Raw genomic sequence first — 24,136 nt, forward strand, 5'->3', positions numbered from 1 at the left:
ACAAATGGTGTATTGCACATTACAGTTTTATTGCACAACAGTCTGTATTGTCAGGGGCCGTGGTGGTTGTGATCTGAGTGCTGCAAGTACAATATCACATAATAATATGTTGTATAATATTGATATAATAATTCAAATGTAAGGCATGTATCCAACACAGGAGCGTTAAAAAGATGATGGGATCTACGTATATGTTACTGGTATTATGATAGAAACACATTGATTACCTTGCAGACAGCACCACGTGACCGCGCAGACAAGTATGGTTGTTCCTTGTTGAAGAAATCGCGTGACGATTGTTGTTGTCTATTTGTAAACTGTCGAGTACGCGCAAGCACGTCGAGTTCGGGGCCGCGCAGCTCGCACCCAAAACCCATCAGGAACGAGTCTCACGCTCGTGCCCGTACATGGATCAGGGACGCAGCGACAGCAGCTAAAGCTAAACGGGCAGCAGCTACCAGGCCCAAATTATTCACACCGTCGTTCATTTTGTTCAGGCGGACCTCCGACCGGCAGGGAATAGAAAACGTGCGAGATCATATGAGGTTGAAGGGGGGAAGAAAAGCTCAAGATGGTTCGGGAAACCAGACACCTTTGGGTGGGAAATTTACCCGAACATGTTCGAGAGGAGAAGATCGTGGAGCATTTTAAACGGTGGGTTACGCAAGCTGTGTTGGCTGAGCAGCGCGCGCTAGGTACTAACGTTAGCCCGTCGCAAAGGGCAGCCTAATGCTAACACGGCTAACGTTAGCATTTTACAAGTTTTACAAGTCAGAGGGTTTCTGCCTTTGTTATGTTGCAGCACAGCAATGTTATTTTAACAAGGTGTTGGTTATGGTACTGCTTAAGTGGACATGTTTACGGTTTGTAGTATTTGGCTAACTTTTGCTAAAGGAGGCAAGTAGCTAGGTGTGCTAGCCACCGAGCTACCACCCAACCAACCATTTTGTGGGAAGTCGAGACGTTTTCATGATTAGTAAAAGCCAAACGTCAGCTAGCGTTAGCGGAGCAGCAGGTCAGATAGCATGACATGCCGTGTGTTATTTAGCAACGGGGACGCGTGTTTCACAGCGCTATTGCTCTGGTCAACAGTGTTGTTAGATACATAATAAATGTAGAGAAGATACAATCTGCAACCGATCACTGAGCTCACCGACCTGAACATCTAATGTTAGCTAGTTGTTGTGCTGCTTCACGTCGAAGTACTTGAACCCTGCTAACACACGCAGTGTTGTTTTCTAATGTTGCCAATTTACAAGTAAAAGCAAACCAGGTGTTGCCCTCAAAATCAACGTTAGTATTTTAATATACAGGAAGCTAACATGATACATTGTATGATCCCCATGTTCGTAGAAGTAAATACAAACCATCTAACTTTATTATTTGTTACATTTTGTGAATACCATTTGAATAACTTCTCATATAGCTAATCTGCAACACAATAAACACTACATCCAGTGAAAGTTAATAGTAGCTATTGCGGTTTGATGAGATGCTTTTTATAGTTGTTGAAAACGAACATTTAACATGTTTTAGTACCCGGAGGGATGTTTGATTAACGACAGAAACCTCCCAACATGACTTGTAACGCTAAGCATAGTCGCCCAGCATAACTGTCGCCGACACTGACAGTTTTATCTGTTCAGAGGCCTAAAAGGATATGTTGGTGTTAATTTTCTTTAGTTCATATTTTGAGATGGACCATTGCTCTTTGCTTTTATTGTTACTCTCCATTTACAGAAAAATGGCTACGCTGGCTCTAATCTTAGCTGGTGTATATGTAATTTCCTGTTTGTTTTTATTGTCATTTCCTTTCAGGTATGGCCGTGTGGAAAGTGTTAAAGTTCTGCGGAAGCGAGGGTCAGAGGGCGGTGTTGCAGCCTTTGTGGATTTTGTGGATATTAAAAGTGCGCAGAAAGCTCACAATGCTGTCAACAAGATGGGAGACCGGGACCTTCGAACTGACTACAATGAACCGGGGTCAGTCCCTAGTGCTGTTCGAGGCCTTGAAGACAGCTCCCCCTCGAGCAGTCGAGACGTTACAGGATTCTCTAGGGCAACAGTTGGTCCAGTGTTTGGCCCACCTGTGTCCCTGCACACCAGAGAAGGACGTTATGAACGGAGAATAGATGGGTAAGTGGACACGGCCTCCCCTTAAATACCAGGGGAATCGAGGTATTGGATAGGTGTAAAACCTAAACACATAGTGGGGTTATTCATGAGGGATATATGCCTCAAGGGAGTTGCACAAAGGTAATTAGGGATCCACTTTTCATCCTAATTGACTCGCCTTTCCCATGGGATTTAAGTAAATTAACCACACATTATCATTTGGTAGTGTAACTTCTTATTCAAGGTCTGACATCTGGTTTGGATATTACATCTGTGAGGAATATCCTGGTGAGTTTTGGATTTATTACATTTTGTGGGAAACTACCTTGGGGCCCTATTGGATACTTTTAAACATTTTCCTCCTAAATACGGGATATATCCTCGATTTTTACTTGGAATCGCTTGAAACTGGAAGTAAATCCCTATTATGAAGGATGTACTTTTCTTTGAAGAATCCATGCAGGTAACATATCATTATGTGAAGGATCTCCTCGGGTTGTCGACATTTTCTTCCTCATGGCCACATCAGACGGATGGACTACTTTTTATGATTTTTTTGCATCTGTGGATACGGCCCACTCTGGATTTACGTTTTGAACAACTGGATAGAAGAACCTCCTATTTATTAAACATTACAGGAAAGACAGATGTAGTGCGTACATCCTAGGCTATCTCAGTCATTAAAGTTTCAGGTTAACTTTTTATATTAAATACATTTTCGTCTCAAATATGGAAGCTATACAAAGAAGACTTCGCAAGATCACAGAGGATCCAACCACCACTTTGTGGAGCTATTCTTGTTGTGGATTGATGGCCATGAAGACCTGTGAAGACTGCATAGTTGGATGTACTCTCCTGGATGTATGCAAAGCATTTGGGATGTACTGATGTGGACCCTAGTGTGGATAGGTGTAGATGCCATTCGTTTGGATTACTCAAGTGTGGATGTAGCTGTGTAAGACCTCTTCCTCAGCTCAGTGGGGAGAAGAGCACTCGTGTAACAGAGAGTTGAAGATAACCTTTTCCAAGTTACTTAGTAGATGAAGCCTTCAATTACATAAACCTGATAAGATCCTAGGATTGTGGAATAAAGACATGCCTATGAGCCCATCTGGTGTGTTTGTGCTGTGATATTAGTGTATGTGAGTCTACAAGCTTGTTTGACTACTTGATAACAGCAGTGGAATACATTTTCCCCCCTTTTTCACAAGTATCCTGACTTTTGGAGCATCCTCGCACTTCAAGACAAAATGTATCCAGTTGGATGTATTTTCCATCCTGGCAACAAGTTACTGTGTAAACGAGCTGGATTTCACTGAAAGTTCATCATCTTAAAAAAAGAAAAAATAATCCATATTTATTTATTACGGTCTTATGTTCCTATATATTCTTTTACCACATGTCCAGAAATCCATGACGAAGTCCATCTCTGTGATTGTTTTTTTCCTTTTTCCATCCAATGAAGAGAATAAAGTAGCTGTGGATTATACGTCATCAACCTACTGACCTGGTGCATCACACTAGTTGAAGATAACGTGCAGTGCGAATCAAGAAACCCGTTTTTGCCCAATTAGATAAATAGATTTTTCCCCTTGGTTTTTTTCATTCGGGGTCTCACTCTGATCCACCTAGATTTTATTTGGATTAGTTTCGGTAACTTCTTTTCCAAAAGGTTGGTATTGCTCTGCCCTCTGCATATTTCTTTCTCTAACATTCCTTAGTGCTTTGTCTAATATCAGGTTTTGCACTGCTTTTAGGGAAAGATTCATTTGATGCAAGAGAGGGAACAAATGTGTATTAGTGCATATACTGTTTACAATACATAAATGTAGAATTTGTCATTTCTTTATGAAAGTGCTGCTTTTTCCAGCATTACATAAATACTACAAAGTATTGCTTTCACATTACATACATCACTCTGAACTGCATGGCATTTTAGATTTCAATACTGCAGGTACATTCCAGTTGAATATTAGAGAAATGTTTTATTCTTACCATCATTAACAGTCAGCCTCTTAAATCAGCTCCCCAGGAAACCCAGGTTTTTGTTTCTGCAAATTAAAGTAAATTAAAAAGACTTCTGGATCAAAAAGATTTCTGGATCATGTGTCCATGTGTAGTTTTTCCAAAATTAAACAAAAGTTTGTAGTGACAACGATTAGGGTAGCTTATTTTCATGTGACTGTTTATGAATGTAAAGTATTGAGAAAATTGTGCTTGACGTAGTCCTGTTTCTGTCAGAAATGTTAATTTAGTTTTAAAATGAGCACAGTTAAGCTATAGGAAACGGCGCCACACGAGTCAATCTCACTTTTGAAGCCAAATGACACAAATTTGCCTTAAGGGTCTTTACAATCTTTAAAGCATACAACACCCTCTATCTGTAGACCCTCGCCTATATTGGTGTTTGCAGAGAGTGCCAGCAGTTGATAGGTTGACCCCATTATGTCATGGCTTGAGGAGTCTTTTTATTTGGCCTACTTGTATAGTTGTTAGACAATTTTACACCAATTGTTTATCCTCCTATATTGCAGGAAAATGTGGGTTTTTTTTTATGAGTGAAAATATGAAACTTTTGTTGTAAAACATTTTGCTAAAAAGTGTGTGTATATATGTATATATATATATATATTTATATTTTAAACAAACGGTTCCAATGAACTGGAACCCTATAGAAGAGATCAATGTTTGGTTTTGATGTTAACACATCAAAGATGACAGTCAGAATAATAAATGTTGCCTATAGGCATAAATGTCAGAAACGGTTTGTTTAAAAAAAACTGGCACTGCTATTTATAAGAATATTAATCGTACTTATCTGGCCTGCTCTCAGCTACATCTTTTCTGTACCGACCATTTGGATTTTCACTTAAATGCCAAATCATTTTTCAGGAAATAGTTTTTTGCATTTCTTTTTTTTCGGAATCATAATAACTTTATTTTCTTCTCTATCCTGTTCTTATTTTACAGTAGCTCAGAAACCCGCGAACGTGCATATGATCACAGCCCATATGGACACCATGAGCGCAGTGGCACTTTCGACAGACAGCGCCACTACAACGCTGATTATTACAGAGATCGTACCATGTTTGCTGCTGCTGGCCCCGGAAGTAGTGCCATTGGGGGAAGCTTTGAGGCAGCAGACCCACATTTTGACTCTAGAATTCGAGACCCATTTACTCTTACTAATTCTTCACGGCGTGAACTATACAGAGATGAGAGAGGACGGCGGGTTGATAGAACCTACCATCACCGGAGGAGCCGATCATCTCATTCCTCACAGTCGAGGCACCCTTCTCCACAACGGACCACGGGACAAACCCCTAAAACTCCTCATTCCCCTAAAAGAGCTCCTTTGTCCCCTGGGAGAGGTCCGCGATCTCGATCTCACAGCAGGTCGTCGAGCTCTGATTCTGTCAGCAGCACCAGCAGCACTGGCAGTGGCAGGTGTGGCATTTGTTTTGTTGAGATACTAATGCTTCACGTTTATGTTTGTTGACTTAATTATGTCACTGGCGAACCAACAACGGATATCAGAATATACTTTCTTGACTCGTGTGTAATCATTGTTCTTTTTTAATTTATTTCTGGGGGCAACAGTGACTCAAACAGCAGCTCAAGTGATGGATCTCGGGCACGTTCTGTTCAGTCGTCAGCTACTCACGCCCCTACTCAGTCTTCTATGGGGCTCGACTCGGATGAGCCACGCAGAAGCTTTGGGATTAAAGTGCAAAACCTACCAGTACGCTCCACAGGTAGGTTTCTACATTTCAGTAACTCAGAGTCTTCCGATCACCAAATGTTCTTTTAATACTGACTCAGAAGTGTCTGTAAATTGTAAAATAGGCTAGACAGAACCACGTTATCCATAAATGTGTACATTCTTTATTATTGTGCACAGCGCTATGTTTGTTGCTGTACAACACATGTTGTTTTGATGAAATTAATTTGGGTTATGGAGCTACATTTCCATAAAAGCATTTGTTGGAGGATGGAGATTCCTCATCATGTTGTATTCTAATGGAGACTTAATACATCAATATTATCCAATCATGTACTGTTTATTTGTATACAGTTTTGTATTACTATATTTACAGTTTTAAACACTTAATTGCAGCCTAAAAGCTGTTAAACTTTGTTGTGCCTGACAAATATTTTTATGAAATAAAGTAAATACAACATTAGAGACATATTTCCCCCTGCTTAGGGTGGGCGATAAATTGATATACTTTATGTATTGCAGCTATGAGTAAATTCTATGCCAACAAGACGTACAAATATGAATTATCAAGTAATTTGGTGCATTTTAGCAAATCGTACGCAGGTCACTGAAGTTAAAGCAAAGGTTTCGGCTCAACAATCTTATATTCTGTAGTTTTACATTGTAAATATTTCAGTGATATTTTGTTCATGAATGTATAACTTTTTTTTATTTTAAACCAATGTAGCTTGTAAACTTAAACAAGATGCAGTTGTATAATATGTCTTTTCTTCCTCTGCAGACACAAGTTTAAAAGATGGACTTTTCCATGAATTCAAGAAACATGGGAAAGTGACGTCAGTGCAGATACATGGAGCGTCAGAAGACCGCTATGGTTTGGTGTTTTTTCGACAGCAAGAGGATCAAGAGAAAGCCCTCACTGTCTCCAAAGGAAAGCTGTTCTTTGGCATGCTTATTGAAGTCATAGCCTGGAATGGTCCTGGTAAGTGATGACAAATATACAAAGTAATACATAAGTAAAAAGTAAATAAATGATTTATTAACTTTATCTAATCTACTTGACATTTAGCAGCATGTCAGTGATATTAATCCTAATCCGATTATTTTCACCAGAAACAGAGAGCGAAAACGAGTTCAGGCCCTTGGATGGTCGGATAGATGAGTTTCATCCAAAGGCCACAAGGACACTGTTTATAGGCAACCTTGAGAAGACTACTAGTTATCAACAACTCCTTGACATTTTTCAACGCTTTGGAGAAATTGTGGTATGCTACCATTTACGTTTGTTACTGTGCAAAGTTACAATTAACATTTGATGTGTCTCTAATTTATTTATCTTTAATCCTCAAGGACATTGACATCAAGAAAGTAAATGGTGTTCCCCAGTATGCCTTTGTGCAATACTCTGATATTGCCAGTGTCTGCAAGGCCATTAAGAAGATGGATGGAGAGTATCTGGGGAGCAACAGACTAAAGGTAGTGTTTATAAAAAAAAAAAAAGTGTAACATTTTGCTCTATTTAGGATTTTTCTAGCTAACATACGTATCTAATATGTGTGTTTCTCTTATTATTGAAGCTTGGGTTTGGGAAGAGTATGCCGACAACGTGTGTCTGGCTAGATGGTTTGGCAACCAGCGTTACAGAGCAGTACCTCACACGGCATTTCTGCCGCTATGGACATGTTGTAAAGGTAAGGTGTTATATTTTCCCTTGTTTAAGCTATTTATTTTATGGTTGTAGTTTTCACAACTCTTAATGTATCTTTTCTGTTTTTTTAGGTTGTGTTTGATCGATTAAAAGGGATGGCCCTCATCTTGTACAACAACACAGATTTCGCTCAGGCAGCTGTAAGGGAGACCAAAGGCTGGAAGATTGGGGGCAATAAAATAAAGGTAAATAATAACAATTATAGGTTTAATTATTTAAACATATTAATCAAACATTTATACTTTTGCGCTAACAACTTTTTTTTTATCTATTAAAGGTGGATTTTGCAAGTCAAGAGAGTCAGATGGCCTTCTACCGAACTATGCAGACATCTGGTCAAGACATTAGAGACTTCTACGAAATTCCTACTGAACGACGGTAAATAGCTTGTATTTTTTTATTGCACGCACAATTTAAGTTTTTTCTTTAAATTCAGCAAATGGAATTGCTTTTATTTCAAATTATATTAACCCTTATTTTAAATATGTCTGATATTGGGTGTACTCATCACAGTTCTATTGCAAAATATTTAAGCACTTTTAAGTCTTAAAAGTGAACATGTTTGAGATGATACATTATTTAGGACCATGGCATTAATAATTTTTCTCTTGCTATTGTTTCTTTTTCTTCCACAGAGAGGAACGGAGACCTCCATACCATGAATTTACAGCAGAAAGGGCTTACTTTGAGAATATACGGACACCTGGCATCTATCCTGAAGAAGCTCGAAGAGACTACGCTGCTCGCAGCAGGGAACGTTTTCCTGAACTGGAACACTTTCAGGGGGAACACTTTGACCCACGTTTTCATGAAGACCCAAGAGACTTCCGGGACTTCAGAGACCCCTTTGAGCAAGACATTCGAAAATACACATATATTCAAAGAGAGCGAGAAAGAGAGCGAGAGCGGTTTGAGGCTGATCGTAGCAGGTGGAGCCCTTCCCATCCAAGGCGACCTATTACTCCTACAGTATCACCATCACCCTCTGAGCGAGCTCCCAGAGACTCAGAAAGACGCGTTTACAGCCAATCTTCAGAGAGAAGTGGTAGTGTGAGCTCAATGTCACCACCACACTTTGATAAATCTGAAAAGGCCCTGGTTGAACATGCATCCAAGAGTGACAAGAGTGACAAAAGCAGCCAACCAGAGCTTGTGGCAAGTGCAGAGAAAACTAAACGTACAAAACGAAAAGAGAAAGGGGACAAAGACAAAGCTGAGAAGGTTAAATCCAGGAAAACAAAGGGGCAATCCCCATCCATCCTACTACCGGAAACCGAGCTTGAGACTGGTTTTGATGGAGCGTCTGGAAGAGGAAGGGGATCAGACCAGGATGCTCATGAGAGGAATAAATGCAAGGGGGAAGCTGAACCCTTACCTGGCAATCAGTTGTCAACTGCTCTTGACTCTGTAAAAAGTGACAGATCTGAAAATAGTAAAGGTGAGAACTCAGACTTGGATGGAAAAAATCGTCTCAAGAAACATCTAAAGCCTGATATTGGAAATGATGGGAAAGATCTATCCGTTGACTCGGATCGCCTTGAAGCAAGAAAAAGGCGCTTTGCTGATTCAGGTGGCAGGACCATTCGTCAGAAAAGAAGCAGGCATGAAGAGGAGGACGCCATTCCATCTTCAGATTTTGGTGGTGCTGGTGCTCTTATGAAAGAGATTGACACTGACAAAAACAAAGATTCACAACGGAAAGATTCAAGACTCAAAAGTGATAAAAGTAGCACTCAGAAAGATGGTCAAGAGGACCTTAGAGCACAAAGGGAGAAGTCTGAGTCTCTGGACCCACGACATCCAGGGCACATTTCATCTAGAAGGTTTTCACACGAGGGGATTACAGATCAAAGCAGTATAAGAGAACACGAACACCATGCTGCTTTCACATGTGTTGCTCAGAATGCTGACACTGAGAAAAGTGTTAAGAACAAGGAAGACCATGTTGACATTGACCTCTCTCAGAGTTATCGCAAGCAAATGGAGCAAAACAGGCGACTGCACCAGCAGCAACAGCAGCGTGAATCCGACAAGTCTGACAAACCAGGAAGTCCTCAAGAAGCAGAGGACTTGGAACATCGCAGTCTTGTGCATGAAGTTGGCAAACCACCTGAGGATGTAACAGATACTTTTCCATCTCACAAATTAAAGAAAATAGACCTTTTAGAGACTGACTCCGGAATGAAGAGGGAGCGTGTCTACAGGAGAATTAGACAAAAAAGTGAAGATCGTGACTGGAACAACATCTCTCCTCCAGGACATCAGCACTTCTCTCACCATGCAGATGAAGAGTTTTCGGACCCTTCTCAGAAAGAGTTGAGTAGAAATGAGGAAAAACTTCACCCAGATCTGGAGCTGTTGGTCAAAAGGACACATAGCACACAGGTAAACAAGCCAAACACTCCTTTACTTAGTGTGGAAGAAGAGCAACAGAAGAGATGGGAGAGCAGAGTTAAACAAGACTTGTTACCTGACCTAAACTTTTCGAGAGGTCTTGGTAAAAATATTCACAATCGCAAGCGTTTGGAATATGGTATGTGGCATGACCTTGAGCCTGGGGAAGTTCGATCTGACTCTGAAGAGGACAGAGAAGCCAAACCCCACTCTCCAGTGCCCTCCACATCAGTGCCTTTTTCTGAAAGGCCAAGGGTTGATCGATTTTCAGACCCCAAGCTAGCAAGTCTTGAAAGGAACAAATTCTACTCCTTTGCACTTGATCAAACCATCACACCAGATACAAAGGCTCTGCTCGAACGTGCAAAATCTCTCTCATCTTCAAGAGAAGATAACTGGTCCTTTTTGGATTATGATTCTCACTTTGCAGGTTTGCGCAACAGAAAGGATACTGAGAAGGTGGAATCGGCACCACGTCCTACACCCTCCTGGTACATGAAAAAGAAAAAGATTCGGAGTGGATCTGAAGACAAACTTGATGAGCGCAAGGAGGAGCCCAAGCCGGAAGAACAGGAACGTCGGGAGCTTTTTGCCTCCCGCTTTCTTCACAGCCCCGTGTTTGAGCTGGACACTAGGCGACTTCAACACTTGGAACGCAAACATGAAGAACCTGAGCATGTAAACCTGCAACCTGGACAGCAAGGTGATGGTGAACTTGAAACTGGGCCAGTTGTCCTTTTCCATAGTCGTTTTTTGGAACTTACACGACTTCAACAACAGAAGAATAAACCCCATCCGTTACCAGAGGCAAAAGAAGTCTCAATAATCACTAGTGAGAAAGTGGAAAAAACACCTGTTCAAGATCAACAAGCAGTGCAGTCTCCTGAAACAATAGAATCCATCATGGAGCCAGAAATCAAACCAATCAGTCCTGCTGAAGAGACAATTCCTGAACCCCGACTCACACTTACTTCTGTCGCCCAATCTGTGGTCAAGGACCTTCCTCCACCGGAAGAGACATTTGTTGCATTACATCCAGCCCCCGATCCATATACCCCCGTGTCTGTCATAAAGGAAGAGATGAAAGTAGAGGTCAAAGAGATTGAACCTATTGTACCTATGCACCATCAATTAACTGAGGGCTTATCTGATGCTGAACCTGCACCAGTTGTAGCACCTGAACCCATTTACTCAATGGATAAATGTAAAGCTTCTCAATCTGTAGAGAAATGTGATAATATCAGTGATTTAAAACCTCTCTCTATAGAAAAACCAAGCTGTCGGGATTCTAATGATGAGCTTGTTAGCATTTCAGAAGCAGAGCTAGATCCTCAGACAACACAACCAGAAGTGCCAGAAGCAACTAGTCCCATTCCACATAGTCTTGTAGAGGAAGAGAAGGAGACCAATGCTATTTGGAAAACAGAAGCAGAGCCTGAGGGAGAGGAGGAAAATCCTGAAGTTATTAAACTGCAGATGCCCATTGATGAGACAAACGACGAGCCCATTTCACCTCAGAAGGAGTATAAAACGAAAGAAATGAAAAATAAAAAGCTCAAACATTCCCCTGCTCAAGTGGCTCCAGTTCCTGTGGTGTCTAACTATGGTTCGGAGAAACCATTAACACGCAAGAGTGAGCGCATTGACAAAGAGAAGCTAAAACGAGGATCATCCCCAAGGGCTGAATCAAAGTCAACAGGCAAGTCTCCGATTCACGGATCAGAATCCGATATGTCCGAGCCTGGCATATCAGCAGGCAGAGCAAGACGAAGAAATGTTAAATCTGTGTATGCCACTCCAGTTGAAGATGATGGGTCAGTTCGTCCTGGAAAGGAAATTCCAGACTCGCCACGCTCTGCCAGAAAGCGAGGTTCAGACAAAGATGCAACACAACAACAAAATATGGAACAGGATCCACCTGCTCCGGCCCCTACGAAACGGGGCCGTCCGCCCAAGAATCGCAAGCAAGTGGACGAGAGTTCAGCATGTAAAGTAGAAAAATCAAAATTGGACAATAAAGACACGGATTCAAATGAATCAGAAGGTGGGGAACGAATACCAAGAGTGTCAAAAGGTAAAACCTCTCCTCATGGCACCAAGGATTCATGGAATCCAATGTCGATAGTTCAAGGATCTGGATTACCACGGAAAGTGAGGAAAAGTGACGCGACTGAGGATGATCAGGAAATGGATTTCACAGATGAAGATTCCTTGACTTTGCAAGATTCATCAAGTTCATTTAAAGAAGATCCACCCATTCAAGTTGAAAAGAAAGAAGAGAAAGACAAACAAGGGAGAGAATTAGGCAGAGATAAAGATGATTTTCTTGATGAGGCTTCTGAAGGTAAATCAAATGGGAAAGAGTCAGATTCCCCTGTTTTAGAAGAGAAATCTGCTTCAGAGAAAGATAAGATTGTTAGAGGAAAAACCAAGTTGACAAGAACTCCCAAGTCTCCTGTTCTCAAGAACCTCAAAATCAGACTAAATGTCACAGAGGTCAAGGATCTTCTTCAGTTAGGGGATGATGAACTTGGGAGTCAAGAGGATTCTTCAAAAAAGCTCAGACCAGGTGACCCCAGTGATCCTGTTTCAAAATGTACTAGTGCCGACCAAGAGGGCCCTAACGATGAGGAAAAGGACATTTCCGCTGAGGAAAAACAAGAGCTCCTTGAATCACCAAAACATGTCATTTCACAGGAGCTGGAATTGGAGCAGGCTGTAGAGAACATTGCTAAACTTACAGATCCAACTTTTCCAACAGAACCACCAACGCCACCTATTCCACCTACAGAAGTCAAAAGTGAGCCAGAGGAAGAAAAACCTTATGCTGCTAGTGAGACAGAACTTATGGCTGCTATTGATTCGATAACTGCAGAGGATGGAAGTGTTATCTCATCCCAAGCACCTCCACCGAGTGCTGATGTCGTTTCAGAACCTGAGATACAAAACGCGATGCCCTCTGCCAAGGACGATGAACCTGCAACAACAAATACACCTGCCATAAAGGAGGAGCCTGTCTTTCCTACAACACCAAAAAAAGGTCCCAAGGGAAGACCTAAAACACCTAAACGTTATAAAGGACAAAAGCAAGTAAGAAGAGATTTTAAGGAAGGCCCTTCAATAAGTGAGGAGTTGACAACTCCTTTAGCAGAAAGCCCACCATCCTGTGTAAAGACTGTTCTTACATCAACTCCATCAGCAGCAACCACAACGGTTATCACTCCTACTACTTGGAAGCCAGAACCTGAGCCAGAGCCTTTGGCAGTCAAAGCCACAGATGTAAACAAAGATATAGAGGCACCTTCTGAAGAACAGATTCAACATCTCAAATCTGTTAACCCCCAATCGAAGAGTCCAATACTTCCAAAGCCCCAACTGGTGCCAGCCGAGTGCACCACCCCTTCCCTGTCTCCACTAGCTAACAGGCCACATATACGACCCATTCAAACAAATAGAATTCCTGTTTCTCCACCAGATTGGCGCCACCAGTCTAAAGATACAGTCTCCGTCTCACCCTTCATGCCGTTATCATCAAAGGAAAACCAGTCTTTACCCTCAGACTCTGACAACATGATTATTGATCATGGCACAAGTGATTTGAGACAGATTCTTATGAAACACAAAAATCTTTCATTGCCAGGCAGTAGTTCTATTCCTGGTAATCTACCCACCCTGCGAGACCAGAATCCTTCTGAGAGTAATACTCCATCAGCTGTTGTGCCAAATAAGTCACCACTACCTAGCAGTTTAATGGTAGCTCATCCAGCGCCCCCTATAGTTCGACCTCCAGCCTTACTACCATCTCCTGAGTCGAAGTCTGTGATCTCTGTTATTGCATCCACTGCAACCTCTGTTATCAGTCGCGTCTGCAACCCTCCTGAGTCCGATGACAAAGTTAACATAAACATTGGAAATCCCTGTGTGGATATGACTTTACCCAAGCCAACTTATAGGCCTAACAAGGACGATTCCGGATCATACCACGGACCTGTGGCAGATGAGGTGGGAAGTGCCACACGATTCATTGTCGAGAGCCCCACTCTTGGTGCAGGATCTTGCCCAGGTCTAAGAGTTAATACATCTGAAGGAGTGGTAGTTTTGAGCCACTCGGGCCAGAAAATAGAGGGACCCCAGAGGATAAGTGCAAAAATAAGTCAGATCCCACAAGCAACAGCAGGTGACATGGAATCTCAGCAGTTGGTATCCATGCCCCAGATAAAACAAGAAATGTATGGTCATTCTCATCTAGGACTTCAAAAGGGGCCTTCATCACAGACAGATCATGGGCATCCTGGTAAAATGCAGTCAACTTCTATTAAACAAGAAAGCACGGGTTTGGAAAAGATGGAATCTTCTTACCAACCTGGACCTCAAGGAGTAGTGAAGCGTCTCCCACAAGGTAACCAACAAGTAATGAGTTACCATCAAGAATACATGCCAATAAAACATCAGAAGAAAATGGACAGTGCTGATCCTCACAGTACGGATGGAGCCAAACCATCTTGGACCTCTGCTATAAGTCCTGCAATAAGCCCCCATTTGCCCTCTCCGCCTGGTAACCATGTAGGCTTTGTTACTGCGGCTGGTGACAGAGCTCCCTCTCATATCAGTGGAGTCAAACAAGAACCACGATCCCCTCGAAAGTCAGGTCATCCCCACTCTCCGTTTACTAAAGTGTCCTCACCCATTGGCTCCTCCTCACCCAAGGGCATACCAGGGATGTTATCCACTGGCCTTCCTGCCATGCAACAGTTTATCTCGGGTGTACATCATCAAGAGCAGTCGGTTATCATGCAACCTCACAGTGTACAAGGAGGCATGGGACGGATGTCTCCTCACCGTGTTGCCCAGTCAATTCCAGTGGGGCATCTTGTCCAAGGAGATGTTCGGGTTAATACTCCACCTCTCTCTGTGATGAGCTATGGGATGCATAGTGAGCCTCTTGCCTCTCCTTGGTCTGGATCCATGCAGCCACGGCCAACGTCACCACAGACTGTTGGCAGAGACAAGGTTCTCAAGGTAAATCCAGCTTCATTGAGGGGTCATGAGGGAGAACAAGAAGAAGCCAGGCGCTTCCACCAGGTGCAAGCAAGACAGTCTGCTGCACAATTAAAACCAGAGACGATGCAGTCAGACCCTCGTGGGCGTAGTGTCCAGTTAGAAACATACATGGCACAACGAGATATGAGAGTGCTCTTGCAACAACAGGGAGAGCGTTTGGCCACAGATCCTCATTCTGGACACATTCAAGAGATTCTTCCCCCCTCCTCCTCGGCGCCCTCCAATCTGTCCTTATCCTTGTCTCCAAGAGCACATGTTTTGTCTAAAGGTGTGTCTGAGAAGGATATAACAAAGCAATTAGAGGCAAAGAGGCCACACTCTCCTCTTCCTAAAGATGGATTGATGGGGATCAGACAATCTGGGCAAGCAATGGCGTCTCCCCAGAGAGCTCAGCTAATGCCACCAGGACCTAGTGGCTCATTCCCAGAGTACTCAGGGATGTACTCAAACCGAGGAGGCATCCACTCTCAAATACCAGAGACGTCACCTGTTGGACTTAACCAGCCACCTCTGAATGTCACACCAACCATGGTGAGTTCACTGCAATAAACTATCAAGTAGGTTAACCTAGTTAAATGTCCACATTTCTGAAATAAATCATACGATCTTGAAATGTTAAGTTTTTTAAAACTATTTTAAAAAGCTGTTGTATGTGGCGGTAAGCGGGACTGGCAATATAACAACTGAGTAAATATGCAAGATCGGGGTGTCTTCATGTTTCAGAAACTACTTTTCATGACACATAACACTATTGTCTGTAATCCATAGGGTGCTGACCTTCAGACGAAACCAGATGGCAAGATGACGCAGCCTGTTAATATGTTGCAGTTGCTCACGGTAAGACAAAACGTATCAGTTTGAGTTGTGTTCATGGTTGTTAGGCTGAACAAGAAGCGGCTTTGTCTGACATGTCTCTGTTTTGTCTCACATTTAAACAGAAATACCCTATTGTTTGGCAAGGCCTGCTGGCACTGAAAAACGACACAGCTGCAGTCCAGTTGCATTTTGTCTGTGGCAACAAAGCTTTGGCTCATCGATCACTGCCCCTACAAGAAGGAGGCGCATTGCTTAGGATTGTCCAGAGAATGAGACTAGAGGCTTCACAATTGGAGAGTGTAGCCCGAAGAATGACGGTACGTGTCTTTTTGTTTTAGTCATACTATAGGTGTGCGGATTAACGCTTTAATGGCTTTCACATTCTGCCAATACATGTGATAAACAAGCATACAGAGACCCTAACCCTTAACCAATAAAAACAAAAAAAAAGTTTGAACCGCTTACTCAGTTGCCTGTTCTCACTGACGACTCAAAGTTAGTTACTACTGACGCTGAGATTGAATCCCATAACATTTACTAATTTACTGTCATGACACCGAATACTACTTCCTTAACAGATGTTGACATGTTATTTTCCTTTTGAATCCAATAAATGCATCTATTTAAATAAATCCTTCTTAACATATGTTACTTCACATGGCCTGTGAAAAGAGATCATGTTTGAGGTCAATTACCCATCTACATTTTGTTATAACTGATAAAACACCGTCACAGCTAAAACCTAAAACACACTGACATACATGTGAGTTCATATCCGAAACCCTAACTCCCTACGAGAAAGTTCTGTTTCCTTTGCTGAACAATATTTACATGTTTATTTGTACAGGGGGACAGCGACTTCTGTCTCCTCCTTGCACTGCCATGCGGGCGAGACCAAGACGACGTCCTGAATCAAACTCAAGCTCTTAAGGCTGCTTTCATCAACTACCTGCAGGCAAAGTTGGCTGCTGGTATCATCAATATCCCCAACCCAGGCTCCAATCAGGTGAGACATGAAGGATTGTTTCACGCCGTCTTGTGTTTTAACACGTTTTTTTTATGGAAGGTTAATCATTATTTGATAAAAGGATTTAGTCCTAGTACTTAGGGAAAAAATAAGTTATTAGTTTAGTCACATTTGAGTCATTTCTATCTTTTATAGTTTTAGTCGGTATGATTTGTCAGCTGTATATTTTATTGAGCCTTACTCATGTATCAAATTGATTTATATTAGCATTTCAATATATTCTAGGAAAACCAAATATTTTATTTCTAAGGATCTGGGACAAAGTCAGAGAGCAAACTGAACTGTGTGTTTGAAGGTTAAAGAGAGGAAATGACTACGGGATGGGATTACGTTTTATTTGTTTAACTATTGTTTTTTTCTTTACTTAAATGAACACTGGTGTGACCTCTAACGTCTCCTTTAAAGAAATTGTCTGTTTTCTATTTGATTATTTCTCTGTCGTTGCACAAACACTGAGCATGTTCAGAAGTATAACCCTGCTTTATGAAACACCTTTCCGTAAATACCGATATGTAATGGACGTTTCTTTTTCCAGCCTGCCTATGTGCTGCAGATTTTCCCACCATGTGAATTCTCCGAGAGCCACCTGTCGCAGCTCGCCCCCGACCTTCTCAACAGGATCTCCAGCATCTCACCACACCTCATGATTGTCATCACCTCTGTGTAACCTTCACTGCTGGGAGCCGTACCATCAACGGATGTTCTTGCTGATGAGCCCTCAGGAAACCAGAGGAATATGAGACTTTGTTTTTGCCCGGACACAATGGGAATGTATAGGATAAACCCTATCAACGCTTTTTTTTTCGCCGTCTTTTTTTCCTTTTGTCACTCCTGTCTGGTAATTTGTTGTCCTTCTCAAAAGAACTCAGGGATGGACCGAACCAGAATCAGTCTTATTTGACCATTTCTCTGCTGTATTTCTATTTATTGGAGTTTTATTTTAATGTTCAGAGATGCTCTGAAAAAGAATCAGGATGTTTGATGAACAACATTGAGTGACTATCTGGGTGGCCTTTTTTCTTTACTGTCTTTTATTGATTGTCATTAATTTCTTCACAAGTGTGGATCATGGAGGCTGTTGCTCCGCGATGGCAAGAGACATTTCAAAAATGTAATTTTAAATAATTGTGTACAGACTTCCTCGCCCGGCTTTCTTTGAGAGGAACAATTGACTTATGGAGACCCTGTAGGACCACGTTTGTTTAACAGCTCCTCTAATTCAACCAGCTCATTTTTCTCACCATCGTCGCAGTTGCACTTCTGGCGCCGGCCTTTGCATCGAACAAGCTACCTTATCATTTGGGAGTTTTTGAATACAGGACTTTGTAAATATTTTAAATATTTAAACTTTGACAATGGAACTTAACAGAGACTTGAAACTCTGGGACAAACAGAAAGCAAAGTGTGGAAATGTAGATGGATATCCTTGATTTTTGGGTGTAAATACTTGTAACACAAGAAGGTTGGCAAACTCTCCTGTAGAGTCTGCTGATGGCACTTCATATTTTGTAACTCAAATAAAACAAACTCCAAAAAACTTGAAAAATTAAGATGTAATCCTTTATTTTTTTACATGTTTGTCATTTTGCAATTTCACTCCTTACTCAAGATGTTATTTAAAAACTAGGTTACAAATGTCATCCAATACAAAACGGTTTGAGTAAACAGCAGAAGGGGTTGTGAATAGTTTGCTAATTTCAATTGTCTTTAAATGAATTGGGGATCGACGAGCACAATAAGGGCAAATGAACATGAATTCTGTGTAGGTGAACAATTCTCACATTTCTTATTTTGCATATCATTTTGATACTAAAGTGGTAATAAAAGTGTGCCTCAATTTCATATAAATTGTTTAAAAATGAAAAATGTATTTAATGTTATGGATCTGTAGCTTATTTTATAAAACCTTGACCTTTTAGATGGATTTTCACATTTAAGTGTGTGTCGGACAATGTTAAAGGAGTACTGTACATCTACCCCAAGCAGGAGTTCACTAAGTTCTTATACACTACTTTATGATTGTCTTAGTGTTTCAAATCCACATGTGACCCCAAAAGTGCCACACGCTGTTCTTCATACTGGGAAATGTTCCTCTTCATGATGTCCATGCAGGGTCCCAGCAAACGCTCAAAAGCCTGGATGTCAATTACTGAAAGAAATAGAAAGTCAATTAAATGAATGTCATCATATTGCAGGCTCCTTGTCTTACACATGGATACATGTAGTTTAAAAGGAGTTGGATTCAACACATTTCTTCATGAATAACTTTTGCTTTAAAGAAGTGTTTGTTTGCAGTCGAGTGCCATTAATGGAGTCCATTACAAGCTCAGCAGATGGAGTGTGTTTCAATTAAATAAATATCAATATGATGTCAAACTACAGGTGAGAAGGAAAACAAGTTGTATAATTAGACATTTAAATCAAGAGGCTCAGTGGATATAATAACAGCAGGGATGCAGATACATTGTATTGATATGTTCAGTCTTTGCCTACTGCTTAATGGAAAGCGACTCAGAGCTGAACTCCAGTGGGGTGAGATATAGATGTCAGGTCTGTTGGCCCAAAATAACTCTGGTTTATAAATGAGTGACTGCGTTCGCTTTTGTCTCTACACAGTTCTCCCACCTTCTCAAACATCACGTTCAAAGACTTTGCAGGCCTTACTCCCTCAAAGTCATGCACATATCGTGGCATAGTTTGAGACATCTTTCAATGTTAAAACATAGTAAAAAAAAAACAGCAGGCTCTACCTCTCTGAACTGTTACACAGCTACACACCAACTCGCACTCTCAGGTCAGCTGATCAGTTGCTCCTGAGGGTGCCAAAAACGAAGTCTAAGCGCAGAGGGGACCGTGCTTTCTCTGCTGCCGCCCCTAAACTGTGGAACGACCTGCCCTTGCTAATCAGAGAGGCTCCCACACTGTCTGTTTTTAAAACCCACCTCTTCTCCTTAGCATTCGGAAACAAGTAGATTGTTGCTTTTATTTGCTTTCAGTGGTCTATTGTTTTTTATTATATGGCTATTTTTTTATTATTAGGTTTATTCTGGTTTGTTTTGTGTTTGTATCTTTTATTTTTAATGTATTTATTTTATGTTTTGTGAGCTTATCTCTCTGTACAGCACTTTGGTCTGAAAGTTTTTAAAGTGCTATATAAATAAAGTTGGATTGGATTGGATTTAAAGAAGCTCATATTGAACAATTAGGAGATAAAGACTTAAATGTGAGAGCACTCCACAACTATGCTGCTGTGTTACAGTAAAAGCAAACTATATTTTGTGTAGATAGAGCATATAAACAGACATATTTACAAGTTGAAAAGCGAAGTAAGAAAACTTACATTTCTTTGATGATGCCTATTCATGACCATTTCTAAACTTCATTTTGTTCATCAGATTCACAAACTTTCAAGGACTTGTGGAAACAATCCCTCCTACACTTTCCAGCCACTCTCTTTTACTAAAAATAAATGTGCAGAGGCCTAAAATGAAGTACTCCCTACACAAAGAGGGATAAACACTCGGGTCTTACCTAAACATTTGGTTTCTCCCACAGCGTAAACTGACGCTGCGCGGGGTTTGTTGGTGACCAGTGCCAACTCCCCAAAGTACTGTCCTTTAGAGCAGCGTGCCACCTCCACCTCTTTGTTATCCGGCTGGTCCGCCTTTGTCTGTAACACAAACAGCAGCCTGTGAGTCAATCAGTACATTAACATCACAGAAAAAAAAAAGATTCCATATATAATAGTTTAATGCCTTAATGACAAAAACCAGCAATCAAATTCATAGATAAAAGAGGTAGATTAACTCATTGATTGTTCAGACTCACTTTGCTTTTTATCATTATCTTCACCTCTCCTGATTCCACAATGTAGAAACAGTCGGCCTCGTCCCCCTGCAGGAAGAAAACAGCACATTTATAGAATAGAATTAGATAGAATTGGGAGGGATGAAACCCTCTTTAATGGTCACACATGCAGAGCACACAGTGACATTTGTTCTCTACTTTTAACCCATCCTAGTACCAGGAGTCTAGTACTAGGAGCAGTGGGCAGCTAGTGTACAGCGCCCGGGGAGCAATGGTAGTGGGGGGGCGGGGGGAAGGGGGGTGTCCAGTGCCTTGCTCAAGGGCACCACGGCAGGGCAGGAGGTGAACTGGGACCTCTCCAAGTAGAAGTCCACACTCCATATTTAGGTCTGGTCGGGGACTTGAACCGGCGACCCTACGGCTCACAGTCCAAGCCCCTACTGACTGAGCCACTGCCGGAATTTAGTATTCAATCCAACACAAAGACAGACAAAGATAGAGCGACAAATGTCCTAACACTTTACCTGCATTAATACGCACTCTCCATCTTTGAACACTCGCACTCCCAAAACATCCACAATCTGCATCCTCTCAGAGAGCTTGTTGAGGTAAAATAAATCATGATGTCACCACAAATGAATCGCTGACCAACCTGAATCACAAGATGATGATGATTTTGCTTGTAAAGAGTTTGTGTTTTTTTGTACAAACCTCAAGAGACTTGAGAAGAGGAACGCACTCGATGAAGGCCTCGTACACCCTCCTCTTCTTCGCATTATTTCTGAGAATCAGCCTATGAAATGTGGCTCGATCCTGAAATTGCAGACAAAAAGATATAGTGTTGTGTTTCATTTTAGCGTTTGTTTTGATTGTAGGCTACATTTGAATTGTTTTTGGACTCACCAGGCCCCACAGGGCTCCTTCCTGAGTTGCAGTGATGGTGGCAGCTCGCGGCGTGTTGTACATGAGAGCCAGCTCACCAAAACTGCCCTTATTGTCATACTTTCCAACACAAATGCTCACTCCGTCCTTCTGCACGAAAATATCATACACACCCCTGGAGGGGATAAGACACACAGAGGTCAGTAGAAGTCATTATAAAGCTGACCAAATGCCACCTAGTTTAACATTGTAAAGATACTTTGAAATCTGTCGCTCACTTCTCTATGACATAGAAGTTGTCTCCATCGTCTCCCTGGTCTATGATGTGATCCTGAGGTTTGACCAACACCTCGAACATGCCGTCCAAAACCTCAGAGAACTGCCCCTACGGGACATCAACCAGGAATGTGTATGTATTAATGAGGAGGAGGAGGAGGAGGAGGAGGAGGAGGAGGTGCACATACTCAGGTGATAAAACAGGGATAAAGTAGAAGCTTCAAAAATGAAATGGGGCCTCACTTTTTGTGCTCTTACACAGTAACATCAGGTGTGTGTGTGTGTGTGTGTGTGTGTGTGTGTGTGTGTGTGTGTGTGTGTGTGTGTATAAAACCTGAATTTAATTAAAAAACTAAACACAAACCAGCTATCGTCACAGTGTTGTACCTGCTCCAGGGTTTTGAACAGTAAGATGTCTCTGCAGGCGTCCTGGAGTCTGTGCCGCTGCTCGTCTGTTTTGGGATGCACGACCCGAGGCTCAGCATCATCGTCCTCATCGTCGTCAGGGTTGTACGCTTCTGCACAGACTGCAGCAGGACCAAAAAACAAAAACACTGTCAAACATAACCCTGGCAACCTGATTTAATATTCGTCACAAGTATTGTAACAGTTACTGACCTGAAACTCTGCGGTTGTATTTAGCGGTGGTGGACTCTGCCGAGAGGAAGACAGAGACGGATGAATCACACTAGCTTTGAGTGACCAAAATGTTACAAAATGTCATAGACTATTGAATACAAATGTCATTGTGATACACATGTCATGAAAAAGGCACAGAAATGTTATTTAAAATATAGTATAATAGTATAGTATGTCGTTACATCATTACAATCTTGTAAAAAGAACATAGTCTTGTATGTTACAACATTTAAAAAGCATTGAAAAGTCATGGGACATCTATACAAAGTCATTAAAAAGTTTCAATAGAGTAACGTCATAGTTGAAGTGACCCGAGTGTTCGGATCGATACCACATGAGTGAAAATGCCCTGAGCAGTCTTCTTTGATTCATGGCCCGCTGACCGTGTCACTCCACTATCACTGTGTGACGTGTGTTCTCTATAGTCGGCACGTTTTAATTTTGTTGTAGCCTACATAGTGCATGTGTAGTAGGCTATTATCCTTCATGAACATATCTGTATAATTGAAATGTGTTTATAGCAATCTTCTTTGTTTTATCTCGTATCATTTTTAATTGTTTTGGCATTTTTTAGCCGTTGTGACAATATCCATGTACGGGATATTAGAGCTCATTTTTAGATTACTTGAGGTAATGATTGTTATTTTTGCATAATCATATCTGCTCGGTGTAGGGGGGGCAAACCTTTTTAAGACAGTTTTTTTTAACACATGTATGTAAGCCTTACTGTGAACTTGTAGGTCAAAACTTTGCATCAATGAAACTTTAAAAAAAGATTGCACATTTCCGACACTGGAGAATTTCTCCATGTCCTTTGTGTCATTTTGACAATATGAAGATGTTGAGGTTAAAGACATCTACAAATTCAATTTTTTAGAATTACATTTTCGATTTGAAAAACATGAAGTAGAAAATAAATACTTACTTACAGGCTCTTTCTCCTCTTCATCCTCCTTTTTGGGCTTATTGGACTTTGTTTCAAAGGTCACTCCTTTCAGTGAAGATCTGTTGCTACGTTTCTTGTTTTTTAGGTCGTTTTTCTGACCCTCTAGAATTTGTGTAAAATGCTGCACGGCGAATTCCACCAAGTTTGCCGGCCTGCGTCGAAGCACCTCCACGGTGTAGCCCTGCAGCAGCTCCGTCAGGCCAGACGGTATCTCTGTGTTACTCATTACACAGGGTCAAAGGTCACCCGCTAGACTGATAGTTCACAATCAACCCCAAAATATCAAATTCTCGGATTAGAAAAATGTAATCTAAGCATCAGCTTGTCCCAGAGATTTGAGAGACATATTGGAGCATCATGCAGGGGCAGACTGACCCTCCTCCTCCTCTCGGCCCACTCTCTAACATTTCAGCAGCTTATTGATTTCTTTATTTAGCACGGCCTGTCGGAAAGTATTGACCAGGACATCAGATGTAATTAAAGGCTGTCCGATGGATTAGCACCCACAATGTGATAATTTTGCAAAGAAACAACAGAGAGGGAGAGGCCATTTTAACCGTTTATGCTGGAAGCCAGGCTGGAACAGACAACATGGCATAGAGACGTTTATATAAAGTTCAAGTGGTTTCAAAAGATCACAATTGGAACATTAATTTCTGCATATAGAAAAAGCAAATACTTGTAATTATCATATTTGATTAGATCTTGCTATACTTATACTGTATATTTTAATAATTTAATATACAT

At 41.4% G+C, this 24,136-nt stretch overlaps 2 protein-coding genes across 6 annotated transcripts; one reads left to right on the forward strand and one right to left on the reverse strand.

Moving 5' to 3' along the window:
• The first annotated feature begins 385 nt into the window (after positions 1-385).
• Positions 386-18,389, forward strand: LOC307038984 (msx2-interacting protein). Of its 3 annotated transcripts, none has more exons than XM_079680669.1 (15): positions 386-654; positions 1,819-2,133; positions 5,083-5,559; positions 5,713-5,867; positions 6,615-6,815; positions 6,947-7,098; positions 7,184-7,309; positions 7,411-7,524; positions 7,613-7,726; positions 7,819-7,919; positions 8,177-15,527; positions 15,765-15,833; positions 15,935-16,129; positions 16,660-16,818; positions 17,375-18,389. In XM_079680669.1, the coding sequence occupies exons 1-15, from the start codon at positions 572-574 to the stop codon at positions 17,504-17,506; spliced, it is 9,744 nt and encodes a 3,247-aa protein (XP_079536795.1). In that variant the 5' UTR covers positions 386-571; the 3' UTR covers positions 17,507-18,389. The 3 variants fall into 3 exon arrangements, with proteins under 3 accessions (XP_079536795.1, XP_079536796.1, XP_079536797.1); XM_079680670.1 differs by having other exon boundaries at positions 5,086-5,559; XM_079680671.1 differs by lacking the exon at positions 386-654 and having other exon boundaries at positions 1,998-3,784.
• prkar2ab (protein kinase, cAMP-dependent, regulatory, type II, alpha, B) lies at positions 18,386-22,834 on the reverse strand. 3 transcript variants are annotated; one of them, XM_079680678.1, is made up of 9 exons: positions 22,423-22,834; positions 22,192-22,331; positions 21,807-21,913; positions 21,550-21,703; positions 21,358-21,459; positions 21,171-21,245; positions 20,668-20,733; positions 20,371-20,509; positions 18,386-18,988 (listed from the first exon to the last, which is right to left on the reverse strand). In XM_079680678.1, the coding sequence occupies exons 3-9, from the start codon at positions 21,884-21,886 to the stop codon at positions 18,864-18,866; spliced, it is 741 nt and encodes a 246-aa protein (XP_079536804.1). In that variant the 5' UTR covers positions 21,887-21,913; positions 22,192-22,331; positions 22,423-22,834; the 3' UTR covers positions 18,386-18,863. The 3 variants fall into 3 exon arrangements, with proteins under 3 accessions (XP_079536804.1, XP_079536806.1, XP_079536805.1); XM_079680680.1 differs by having other exon boundaries at positions 22,169-22,331; XM_079680679.1 differs by having other exon boundaries at positions 22,192-22,834.
• Between the last annotated feature and the right edge of the window lie 1,302 nt (positions 22,835-24,136).

Source organism: Notothenia rossii (genome assembly GCF_949606895.1).
Source record: "Notothenia rossii genome assembly, chromosome: 5".
Classification (NCBI taxonomy): domain Eukaryota; kingdom Metazoa; phylum Chordata; class Actinopteri; order Perciformes; family Nototheniidae; genus Notothenia; species Notothenia rossii.

Bases quoted from the DNA above. Each gene is read 5' to 3' on its own strand.
- prkar2ab (XM_079680678.1), bottom strand. From the start codon at position 21,886: ATGTTCGAGGTGTTGGTCAAACCTCAGGATCACATCATAGACCAGGGA. The intron at 21,460-21,549 runs GTGAGTCCAAAA...CTGCAATTTCAG, and splicing joins AAGGAGCCCTGTGGGGCCTG to GATCGAGCCACATTTCATAG. The intron at 20,510-20,667 runs GTGAGTCTGAAC...TTTGTGTTACAG, and splicing joins AGATAATGATAAAAAGCAAA to ACAAAGGCGGACCAGCCGGA.
- LOC307038984 (XM_079680669.1), top strand. From the start codon at position 572: ATGGTTCGGGAAACCAGACACCTTTGGGTGGGAAATTTACCCGAACAT. The intron at 7,727-7,818 runs GTAAATAATAAC...TATCTATTAAAG, and splicing joins TTGGGGGCAATAAAATAAAG to GTGGATTTTGCAAGTCAAGA. The intron at 7,920-8,176 runs GTAAATAGCTTG...TTTCTTCCACAG, and splicing joins GAAATTCCTACTGAACGACG to AGAGGAACGGAGACCTCCAT.